The sequence below is a fragment of the Poeciliopsis prolifica genome, unplaced genomic scaffold (genome assembly GCF_027474105.1).
Source record: "Poeciliopsis prolifica strain line A6 unplaced genomic scaffold, Auburn_PproV2 SCAFFOLD129, whole genome shotgun sequence".
In the NCBI taxonomy this organism is placed as follows: domain Eukaryota; kingdom Metazoa; phylum Chordata; class Actinopteri; order Cyprinodontiformes; family Poeciliidae; genus Poeciliopsis; species Poeciliopsis prolifica.
Window position 1 is genome coordinate 489,949 of NW_026562504.1, and position 12,552 is coordinate 502,500.

At 52.2% G+C, this 12,552-nt stretch overlaps 1 protein-coding gene across 1 annotated transcript in view; it reads right to left on the minus strand.

The window, feature by feature from the left end:
* Nucleotides 1-576: 576 nt before the first annotated feature.
* Nucleotides 577-12,552, minus strand: part of LOC129355291 (E3 ubiquitin-protein ligase Jade-2-like) — a 127,085-nt gene continuing 115,109 nt past the window's right edge. The window contains 3 exon segments of the mRNA XM_055024803.1: nucleotides 577-1,282; nucleotides 3,610-3,755; nucleotides 6,207-6,338. Coding sequence (XP_054880778.1) covers nucleotides 596-1,282; nucleotides 3,610-3,755; nucleotides 6,207-6,338 — 965 coding nt within the window. The 3' untranslated portion in view covers nucleotides 577-595.

Below are 12,552 nucleotides of genomic sequence, written 5' to 3' on the forward strand. Positions count from 1 at the left end.
CCCCTGATTTATATCGTACTACTGTGATGAGTGTAGATGTGACACAGCGGCGGGTTGGGGGTCAACCTTTAGTCTGTAAATTTCTGCTTTTAAGGGATGAAACATGAGAAAATCAGCGTCTGAAATCGACCACAGCCCTGAATCAGCTTTAGTTTTAAAGTGCCTCCATGACACTCCACTCTCTGGATCTTGTGCTTTTCAAGGCTGACAACATGCTGTCCTGTGCCGCGCTCTGCACACATTCATGTCAGCTCTGCTATGAAATCGTCTGAATGTTTGAGGAAAAGTCGTTGGGTGCAGCTCGGACCTTAAAGCATAGCCTGGAACCAGCGTGAGTAAGAAGAGGAGTAATGCCCCGAAGTGTTTGTTCCCAAGTCTGACGCAAACCTCAGACACCAGGCCACAACCCCATGAGCTAGAAATATACAAAAGACCAAAGTTTAGTTTCCTATAGTAAGAGCTGCAGTCCAGTGGGGAAGCTTTACTGTACGGTCGGCATACAGCTACATTCAGAAACCAGGCGCAGTCAGAGCTGCAGCGCTGCTCCACACCACGGGTTTGCTTTAACAAGGCTGCTCTGTCCCTGTTACTTTGTTTAGGACGCCAGGACGCTCCTCCTCAGCAGATCCTCGCTGGCAGGATGCAGCTGTGGCAGCCGAAGCTTTCGTCCTCCGGACCGCGTTTCCAAATCGCTCTCTCCGTCGGAGAAGTACCCATCAGTCTCGGCGGCGGCATCCAGCAGCGACGCGCCTTTCCCTGTGAACGGCAGGTCCGTGGAGTCCAGTTCCTCGACCCTCGACCTCGCTTTACCCTGCCGGGTCGGGCGGGGCCGCGACCCCCGCAGGACGACCCCGGCGTCAGGCGCCGCGGCTCCCGGGCCGGAGGCCGGCAAAGGGGAAGCGCTCGCCGTGAAACCGGTCGCCATGTGGACGCTGTCCCAGCGGCCGCGCTCCTCCGAGATGTGGCAGGAATCCATCTTGGAGATGGGCGGCTGCGGGTCGCCGTTCGGGTCGCAGCTCCTGGTCTGTTGGTGGCGACCCGCCTTGGACGAGCTTCTGGACTTCTCCCCTCGGCGGCCGGATTTTTCCCAGAAGCCCTTGGCTGCGGACGGGCCGCCGGACGCGACCGATCCGAACACCCGCTGGGCGCTGGCGCCGCTCGGCCTTCGAGAACGAGGCTTGCTGCTTCCTCTGGGTTTCCGGCCCAGCTGAGGCGTTTTCCACGCCGACTGCATAGAGTTCTCCATCATGAGGTTCAGGAGGCTTTCCTCACCCTGCAGGAGCTGGAGGAGGAGGAGGAGGAGGAGGAAGGGGAGGAGGAAGAGGAGGAGGAAGAGGAGGAGAGGAGGAGGAAGGGAGGAGGAGGAAGAGGAGGAGGAAGAGTAGGAGGAGGAAGAGGAGGAGGAAGAGGAAGGGGAGGAGGAGGAAGAGTAGGAGGAAGAGGAGGAGGAAGAGGAGGAGGAGGAGGAGGAGAGAGGAGGAGGAAGGGAGGAGGAAGGAGGAGGAAGGGGAGGAGGAGGAGGAGGAAGAGTAGGAGGAGGAAGAGGAGAAGAGGAGGAGGAGGAGGAGGAAGAGGAGGAAGGGGAGGAGGAAGGGGAGGAAGAGGAAGAGGAGGAAGAGGAAGAGGAGGAGGAGGAGGAAGAGGAGAAGAGGAAGAGGAGGAGGAGGAGGAAGAGAGGAGAGGAAGAGGAGGAAGAGTAGGAGGAGGAAGAGGAGGAGGAGAGGAGGAGGAGAGGAGAGGAAGAGGAGGAGAGGAAGAGAAAGAGGAGGAGGAAGAGGAGGAAGTAGGAGGAGGAAGAGGAGGAGGAAGAGGAGGAGGAAGGGAGGAGGAAGGGGAGGAGGAGGAGGAAGAGGAGGAGGAAGAGTAGGAGGAGGAAGAGGAGGAGGAGGAAGAGAAGAGGAGGAGGAGGAGGAAGAGGAGGAGGAAGAGGAGGAGGAGGAAGAGGAAGAGGAGGAAGAGGAGGAGGAGGAAGAGGAGGAGGAAGAAGAGGAAGGAGAGGAGGAGGAAGAGAAGAGGAAGAGAGGAGGAGGAAGAGGAGAGGAAGAGGAGGAGGAAGAGGAAGGGGAGGAGGAGGAGGAGGAGAGGAAGAGGAGCAGGAAGAGGAGGAGGAAGAGAAGAGGAGGAGGAGGAGAGGAGGAGGAGGAGGAGCAGGAAGAGGAGGAGGAAGGGGAGGAGGAGGAAGAGGAGGAGGAAGAGGAGGAAGAGGAGGAGGAAGAAGAGGAGGAGGAAGAAGGGAGGAGGAGGAGAGGAGGAGGAAGAGAAGAGGAAGAGGAGGAAGAGGAGGAGGAAGAGGAGGAGGAAGAGAAGAGGAGGAGGAGGAAGAGGAGGAGGAAGAAGAGGAGAGGAAGAGGAGGAGGAAGAGGAGGAGGAGAAGAGAGGAAGAGGAGCAGGAAGAGGAGGAGGAGGAGAAAGAGGAGGAGGAGGAGAGGAAGAGGAGAGGAAGAGGAGGAGGAAGAGGAGGAGGAGGAGGAAGAGGAGAGGAAGGAGGATGAGGAAGAGGAGCAGGAAGAGGAGAAGGAGGAGGAGAGGAAGAGGAGGAGGAAGAGAAGAGGAGTAGGAGGAAGAGGAGGAGAAGAGGAGGAGGAAGAAGAGGAGGAGGAGGAGAGGAAGAGGAGGAGGAAGAGGAGGAGAGGAAGAGGAGAGGAAGAGAAGAGGAGGAGGAAGAGGAGGAAGAGGAGAGGAAGAGGAGAGGAAGAGGAGGAGAGGAAGAGGAGGAGGAAGAGAAGAGGAGGAAGAGGAGGAGGAAGAGGAGGAGAGAAGAGGAGGAAGATGAGGAGGAGGAAGAGGAGGAGGAGGAAGAGGAGGAGGAGGAAGAGGAGGAGGAGAGGAGGAGGAAGAGGAGGAGGAGAAGGGAGGAGGAGGAAGAGGAGGAGGAAGAGGAGGAGGAGGAAGAGGAGGAGGGAGGAGAGGAGGAGGAAGAGAGGAGGAAGAGGAGGAGGAGGAAGAGAGGAGGAGGAAGAGGAGGAGGAGAAGAGCAGGAAGAGGGGAGGAGGAGGGGGAGAGGAAGAGGATGAGGAAGAGGAGGAAACGGGTCAGCAGAACCATATTTAAAGTTGATCAAGAGGGAAATTGCTGCAACTCATCGACTCCAGAAATATTACAGGATCTCCTCGTTGTCAGCCGGGTTGCCAGGTCTGAAAGTTTCCAGCAAACAGTGAAAAATCTCATCAAGTAATTTTTGTTTAGTGTCTAGTAAATAAAATTCACTTGGAATAAGACAAAACTAACTTAGAAATAACTTCTAATCAAGAAATATAATCTTGTTGTCATAATATTGATGAAAAAGTTTCAGCCCAAATCTAAACCTCTAATGAAATTCATATATCCAGCACCACCTATACTCATCATGTATATATCGACTTCATTCATCAATAATTCCAACCAATTTTGTTTTCTGATCATTGAACTTTTTGAGTTTTTTATGATACTTCCTACACACACCTACACACAGATTTACCAATAATTAATTATTGATGATTTCATGCTCAACAAATTGTAAAGATTACAAAATAAATTGGTAACACCACATTCTATGAAGATGTTTTTTATAAACTGCAGAGATGATCTCCGTCCCGTTCATCACCACAAGAAGCCGTGACGCGTCCCCACCTGGTCGGACAGCAGGCTGCTGCTGCGGTCGCGGTGCTGGGCGCCCAGAGCCCACTGGCTCAGCATGTCGTCGGCGGTGATCTGCACCGACTTGGCCAGCCAGCTGTCGAACAGAGAGCTCTCTAACGGAAACGACTTCAGCAAACCTGAAGGAGACAAACAGAGATACAGAAGTGGCTTCTCCTCACTCATCGTTAGCAATTATTAGTTCTTAAATATTAGTGCTAGAAATGGAACCAGCCATTAAAACTTATAAAATACACGTCAAAGAGCAGAGGACCCAAAATGATACTCGTGTCAGGATCAGTTGCTCGGCTGCATTTAATAGTTTTCTTGTTGTTTTCCTTTTTATCTAAAGTTCTCGCTGTAAACCTGCAGCGTCTCCGAAATACCACAAACACCAGAGGAGAGAAAACGTCTGTAATAATCTGACAGCAGGAGGTGGTTAGAGTTTAGCTAACACACACACACACACACACACACACACACACACACACACACACACACCTAAACACACACACACACAGACACACACACCTACACACACACACACACACACACCTAAACACACACACACACCTACACACACACACCTACACACACACACACACCTAAACACACACACACACCTACACACACACACACACACACACACACCTACACACACACACACACACACACACACACACACACACACACACCTAAACACACACACACACACAGACACACACACCTACACACACACACACACACACCTAAACACACACACACACCTACACACACACACCTACACACACACACACACCTAAACACACACACACACCTACACACACACACACACACACACACACACCACACACACACACACACACACACACACACACACACACACACACACAAACACCTAACACACACACACACACACACACACACACACACACACCACACACACCTAAACACACACACACACACACACACACACCTACACACACACACACACACACCTAACACACACACACCTACACACACACACCTAACACACACACACACACCTAAACACACACACCTACACACACACACACACACACACCTACACACACCCACAACACACACACACACACACACACACACACACACACACACCAAACACACACACACACACACACACACACACACACACACACCTACACACACACACACACACACACCTACACACACACACACACACCTACACACACACACACCTACAGACACACACACACACACACCTACAGACACACCTACACACACACACCTACACACACACACCACACACCTACAGACACACACACACACACACACACACACACACACACACTGACAGCAGCTCACTATATATAACACTGATAATAATGGACGGCGAGTCGGACTCGTAAAACGACGCTGCTAAAAACACAGCAGCAAACCAAACACAAACTCCGGCTTATTTGTCATGGAAACGCAATTTTTTGTGATGGTATCCCAGCATGCATGGCGTGTCAAGTTGCAGTTCTTCTCCCCTTTGCGGTCAGGTGAAGAAAAAGAAGCAAGATAAACAGAAAGATGGGTTTCATACCAGAGCCAGATGGACAGATACGGGAGACAAACAGGGACGAGTAGAAATGGAGATGAAGCAAAAGCAGATGGAGTTTTACTGACGGAAACAAACGCTCTGCTGCAGAGGAGACAGACTGACTGCGTTTCATCCAGACGTTTTCTACCACCAGCAGCGCCGACGACAAACATCCTGCACAACATTTTAAATCCAGCTTTGGTTCATATTTTGCACCTTGACCTTTAGTTTCTCTCTCAGCATCGAGTTTCAGTATCGTGTAAAGTTTTGTCTAAAAACCGGACCGGTGAGGAAAGAGTCAAGAACTCGAACAGATGAGTTATAAAACCTGCAGACGTTCCATCATTAATCATCTCATTCAGGTGATCTGATACACCTGCTGATCAATTCCTCTGGCTCATCAATCTGTTGTAATCATGTTCTACTGTAACGTTTGGAGCCTTGCATTAAAGGAAGTGTGTGTGGTGTGTGTGTAAGTAAACCTTGGTCAAGAAAATATATAAAGTGTGGCAATAAATATATTTAAGGAGATTTTAAATATAAACTGCTTGGTTTTCTGCGACTCGATGCATAAAACCAAGCAGAGTTTTGCAGTTAGGATTTAACATTTAGTGCAGATCTGAATTTATAGTATTTATGATAATTAAAGATGATTTTCCTCCTTTAGTCGGGTCGACCCGGTTCTACCCGAAGCGGGTCACAGCGGGTCTGGTGTGAATCAGGTCAAAATCTCATGGTTTTTAATTGATGCTCCTGTCAGAAACAATCAAACTCATTTGGGTTTGATGTAAATTTATGACAAATGAACTGAACATTTTCACTGCGTCACAGTTGGACCATCGTCTTATTTCCACTCACTCTCTGGAAAGCAGCTGAAGTTATTCTGAAGTCACTCGGCTCGGACAGTTTTTGCTCCACAGCTTTAAAATATGTCGAAATATTTTAATCAAGCAGAAATAATAAAGTAGTAAAAGCAAGGCAGAGTAAATCCACCCACTCGCCGCACCTAGCTCTCTCAGCAGGGAGCCACTCTCAGACTTCCACCTCTCCTTCTTCTTGCCGGTGCCATGCTTCCTTCTCTCTTTCCTCTTGTTCTTCACTCCATTCTGCTTCCTCTTTTCTGCTTTCTGGATTTTCTCTGCAGGGAGACAGAAGACGGGCTCAGGTTAAGGATTTAGCTGATCTACTCAGTTTAAGGTAGATTTAGCAGGAAAGTAGGAGCCTGGGGAACCAGATCATTCCAGGTTCAAGTGAAGCTCAACGCTCATCAAATCTGCTTTTTTCTGTCTGTCAGCGTTTGATTCTCCAAGCAGAGCCTCATTTACACATTAGCTGCTGTGTCTTCAGCCCTGGATGACAAAAATACTCATTCTGCACCAACATTGTACAAACATTTTAGCTGTTAGCAAAAGATCAGACGTTTGGGTGTCCAAAGTGAGGCCCGGGGGCCTTTAGTGGCCTTTGGATTCATTTTGTGTGGCAATTCAAGAACGGCACAAATTTGGCCATCCAACATTTTTAACATTTTAAGAAGATTTAAATTTGCCACAGAAAATATCCTAAAAAGTTACAAACACTAAATTTTTCTTTAGTTTGCATTATAATTATAATTTATTGTTATTATGGTGTTATTAGTCACCCATCCATTACATTTGTTTAAATACAGCAAGTGTGAAATGTACAGCAACGGACTGGAGACCCGTCCAGGGACCCCTGCAGGGTGACCCGCCAGGGTGACCCCTCCAGGGTGACCCCTGCAGGGTGACCCCTCCAGGGTGACCCCTCCAGGGTGACCCGCCCAGGGTGACCCCTCCAGGGTGACCCCTCCAGGGTGACCCCTGCAGGGTGACCCACCCAGGGTGACCCCTCCAGGGTGACCCCTGCAGGGTGACCCACCAGGGTGACCCCTCCAGGGTGACCCCTCCAGGGTGACCCGCCCAGGGTGACCCCTCCAGGGTGACCCCTGCAGGGTGACCCACCCAGGGTGACCCGCCCAGGGTGAACCCTGCAGGGTGACCCCTCCAGGGTGACCCGCCCAGGGTGACCCACCCAGGGTGACCCGCCCAGGGTGACCCGCCCAGGGTGACCCCTCCAGGGTGACCCCTCCAGGGTGACCCCTCCAGGGTGACCCACCCAGGGTGACCCCTCCAGGGTGACCCCTCCAGGGTGACCCACCCAGGGTGACCCCTCCAGGGTGACCCCTCCAGGGTGACCCCTCCAGGGTGACCCACCCAGGGTGACCCCTCCAGGGTGACCCCCCAGGGTGACCCCCCAGGGTGACCCCTCCAGGGTGACCCCTGCAGGGTGACCCACCCAGGGTGACCCGCCCAGGGTGACCCCTGCAGGGTGACCCCTCCAGGGTGACCCGCCCAGGGTGACCCCTCCAGGGTGACCCACCCAGGGTGACCCGCCCAGGGTGACCCCTGCAGGGTGACCCCCCCAGGGTGACCCCTCCAGGGTGACCCCTGCAGGGTGACCCACCCAGGGTGACCCCTCCAGGGTGACCCGCCCAGGGTGACCCCTGCAGGGTGACCCGCCCAGGGTGACCCCTCCAGGGTGACCCCTCAGGGTGACCCACCCAGGGTGACCCCTCCAGGGTGACCCGCCCAGGGTGACCGCCCAGTGTGACCCCTCCAGGGTGACCCCTCCAGGGTGACCCACCCAGGGTGACCCGCCCAGGGTGACCCCTGCAGGGTGACCCCTCCAGGGTGACCCCTGCAGGGTGACCCACCAGGGTGACCCCGCCAGGGTGACCCCTGCAGGGTGACCCCTCCAGGGTGACCCACCCAGGGTGACCCCCCAGGGTGACCCGCCCAGGGTGACCGCCCAGGGTGACCCCTACAGGGTGACCCTCCAGGGTGACCCCTGCAGGGGACCCCCCAGGGTGACCCGCCCAGGGTGACCCCTGCAGGGTGACCCCCCAGGTGACCCACCCAGGGTGACCCCTCCAGGGTGACCCACCCAGGGTGACCCGCCCAGGGTGACCCTGCAGGGTGACCCGCCCAGGGTGACCCCTCCAGGGTGACCCCTGCAGGGTGACCCACCAGGGTGACCCCCCAGGGTGACCCGCCCAGGGTGGACCCGCCCAGGGTGACCCCTCCAGGGTGACCCCTCCAGGGTGACCCCTCCAGGGTGACCCCGCAGGGTGACCCTCCAGGGTGACCCCTCCAGGGTGACCCCTGCAGGGTGACCCACCCAGGGTGACCCACAGGGTGACCCCTGCAGGGTGACCCCTCCAGGGTGACCCGCCCAGGGTGACCCCTCCAGGGTGACCCGCCCAGGGTGACCCCTACAGGGTGACCCCTCCAGGGTGACCCGCCCAGGGTGACCCCTCCAGGGTGACCCGCCCAGGGTGACCCCTACAGGGTGACCCCTCCAGGGTGACCCGCCCAGGGTGACCCCTACAGGGTGACCCCTCCAGGGTGACCCGCCTCTCACTCGGAACATGAGCTGGAGAGGAACCAGCAACTCCCGACCCCACGAGGGACAAGATGCTACAAAATAAATATATAAAAAAAGGGCTAATTTAAAAATGATCATGTTAAAGGGCCAGTTTTGTGTTTTCCATGTGACATTTTACAGAACAATCAAGTGACTGTTACTTGACATCAAAATGCTTTATATATTAAATATGCGTTCCGTCTCTTTAAGAAACTCCCGTTCTTTTACAACAATGTTCCTCCATTATGCCGTTATCAACAGTCCTTAGGTTGTTTCAGTGACGAGCAGCTCATGATTTATAATAGTAATCATTCCACCAGGTGTTTGCTGACTGTTGCTGCCGCTAGTCTGGAGGAGTGGAGTGGGGGAGGGGTTTTGTCAATCAAAGCAACACTTTGCATGTTTCTGGTGAGGGAATAACAGCGTTCCCTCACTTTAGTACATTTCTCTCATTTGGTGTAGAGAAGACTTTTGAGTTTTATTTAGTCCCAGTTAAAACGTTTCTAAAACGCTGAGTCTCTGTTTAACACACGAAGCAGTCTGAGAAATTCATGCACATTTTGATAAGTTGTGGTTTTTAAAAAATGAAGAGCTTTCTAATTGAATCCTGTATCTGCTTTTTCTGTTTGGGCTGAAGCTGATAAACGGCGGTTCTGATCATGGCTCCCGCTACAAACACCATAAAACAGCGAGAAAAGCTGCTTACAAGTTCCTCACTATGTGACAAGTTATTCATGTTTGCTCTGTGCAGCCAACTGCAAAGTTAATGTGTTCCAGAAAATTACATGAATAATTAGCAAAAAAGGGACAAAATTATTTTTCTTTCAATCATAACTATGTTTTTTGCAGCTCTATTAGAAACCTGTCTATCTGCAGTGCTGAGAGGAATCGGAGAGTCGCTGAGCTCCACATGCAGCAGACGAGCAGAAACACATGGGGATGTTTGCAGCCACAGCATGGAAGGAAACGATGCGGCGTCTTCCTGCGCTAAACCTCGCTGACAGAGCGCCTGCTTCCCTCTGACGGCCTGTGACTGACCAGTTCACCGCTTCTCCCCCAGCTTCTCCCTCAGCTTCTCCCTCAGCTTCTCCCTCAGCTTCTCCCCCAGCTTCTCCCCCAGCTTCTCCCCCAGCTTCTCCCCCAGCTTCTCCCCCAGCTTCTCCCTCAGCTTCTCCCTCAGCTTCTCCCTCAGCTTCTCCCTCAGCTTCTCCCTCAGCTTCTCCCTCAGCTTCTCCCCCAGCTTCTCCCCCAGCTTCTCCCTCAGCTTCTCCCCCAGCTTCTCCCCCAGCTTCTCCCCCAGCTTCTCCCCCAGCTTCTCCCTCAGCTTCTCCCCCAGCTTCTCCCCCAGCTTCTCCCCCAGCTTCTCCCTCAGCTTCTCCCCTCAGCTTCTCCCTCAGCTTCTCCCTCAGCTTCTCCCCCAGCTTCTCCCCAGCTTCTCCCTCAGCTTCTCCCCCAGCTTCTCCCCCAGCTTCTCCCCCAGCTTCTCCCCCAGCTTCTCCCTCAGCTTCTCCCCCAGCTTCTCCCCCAGCTTCTCCCTCAGCTTCTCCCCCAGCTTCTCCCTCAGCTTCTCCCCCAGCTTCTCCCCCAGCTTCTCCCTCAGCTTCTCCCCCAGCTTCTCCCCCAGCTTCTCCCTCAGCTTCTCCCCAGCTTCTCCCCCAGCTTCTCCCCAGCTTCTCCCCCAGCTTCTCCCCCAGCTTCTCCCTCAGCTTCTCCCTCAGCTTCTCCCTCAGCTTCTCCCTCAGCTTCTCCCTCAGCTTCCCCCAGCTTCTCCCCCAGCTTCTCCCCCAGCTTCTCCCCAGCTTCTCCCTCAGCTTCTCCCTCAGCTTCTCCCCCAGCTTCTCCCCCAGCTTCTCCCTCAGCTTCTCCCCCAGCTTCTCCCCCAGCTTCCACACAGTGGAAGCACAGCAGCTGATCTTTTGAAATGGTTTTAGTGTCTTGTGGACGTTTAGAGACGTTTCGGGTCTTGTGGTTGTTTAGAGACGTTTCGGGTCTTGTGGACGTTTAGAGACGTTTCGGGTCTTGTGGACGTTTAGAGACGTTTCGGGTCTTGTGGACGTTTAGAGACGTTTCGGGTCTTGTGGACGTTTAGAGACGTTTCGGGTCTTGTGGACGTTTAGAGACGTTTCGGGTCTTGTGGACGTTTAGAGACGTTTCGGGTCTTGTGGTCGTTTAGAGACGTTTCGGGTCTTGTGGACGTTTAGAGACGTTTCGGGTCTTGTGGACGTTTAGAGACGTTTCGGGTCTTGTGGACGTTTAGAGACGTTTCGGGTCTTGTGGACGTTTAGAGACGTTTCGGGTCTTGTGGACGTTTAGAGACGTTTCGGGTCTTGTGGACGTTTAGAGACGTTTCGGGTCTTGTGGACGTTTAGAGACGTTTCGGGTCTTGTGGACGTTTAGAGACGTTTCGGGTCTTGTGGTCGTTTAGAGACGTTTCGGGTCTTGTGGACGTTTAGAGACGTTTCGGGTCTTGTGGACGTTTAGAGACGTTTCGGGTCTTGTGGACGTTTAGAGACGTTTCGGGTCTTGTGGACGTTAGAGACGTTTCGGGTCTTGTGGACGTTTAGAGACGTTTCGGGTCTTGTGGACGTTTAGAGACGTTTCGGGTCTTGTGGACGTTTAGAGACGTTTCGGGTCTTGTGGACGTTTAGAGACGTTTCGGGTCTTGTGGTCCCAAACCTCCATAAATTCTGATTCTCCTCAGCATGAGAATCAAACTGAAGTTTTTCTGCTGCTTCCAGGACATGCTGAACCTGAATGAAAGTTTCAGCTGAATGATGTTTTGTATGTTTATTAAATGATTGGGAATTGCTGCAGCTGCATCCACCAAATCTCCTGGTTCAGCAAAAACATTAAATAATCTGGAAAACCTGCAGTTAAAGTCCTGGGAATCTCCCAGGAAACAGTTTTTTAGTGAAGAAGAGCACAATCTCCTGATCTCCAAGGTCTTCCTCTGTTCCTCCTAATCTGATCTTGTTCTTTTAGAAAAGGAGGAAAACTAATTTTGGGATTTTCAAGGGCAGCTGAAGGCGCCGCTGCAGAGTGTAGAAAGTTTCCCCTGCAGGTTGTAATCTCTGCACAAATCCAAGCATCAGCAAAAACGCCTGCAGCTCCCCCCCTACCAGAAAACAACAAGATGTACGCTTCTTCTGATTCGCTTTTGTCCTTTCTCCCGTCTCTGCAGCATCATCCTTCCTTCTCTTGTTTAGAGGTAGAAACGGCACCGGGGGATTTATCTCTCTGAAGTGTGTGATTAATTTTCTCTTTTCGCGGCGTGTGAAGCCATTGTGGCGCATTTCTTACCTGAGCTCATTAGTGCATTGAAAGTTGTTTTCCTCCTTCCTGCCTGAACTTCATTCCTTTTCCCTCCACAGTCTCTTTTCTTCCTCATTACCTTCCTTGCCCTCGCCATCCTCCTCTTCGCTGTATTTTTAAAACTCGTACTTTTCCACTTGCTGAAAGCGGATCAGAGGCCGATACGGACCGCTGTCAGCTTGTCACCGGCGGCTCTGAGCTGGAATATAAATGTGGAGCGCTTTCTGAATAACAATAACACCTCCAGTCTGCGTCTGCACAAATTTAACAGGAGGCGAAAACATCCTGGGCTTAAAGGAGCAACTGCTCTCAAACGATTCATTGTGATTAATTGATCAATGAAATAATCGTCAACTAATTTAGTAATTAAACATCTTCATGCTCGTCTGTTTGACCAAAACTTCTCAAACGAAAAGTTTTAGTGTTTTTGGTTCCAATTCTGCTAAAAATTGAAATGAATAATTCCTATTAAGCACCTTTTGCTATCCAGTTAATAATTGGTTAATTAAATAAACAGATCAGCTGTATTGATAAGGTCTGAGTTTTTCATATGTTGAAGGATTTTTGGCTACAACTGTTCGCTAAAGAAACTACTGTCG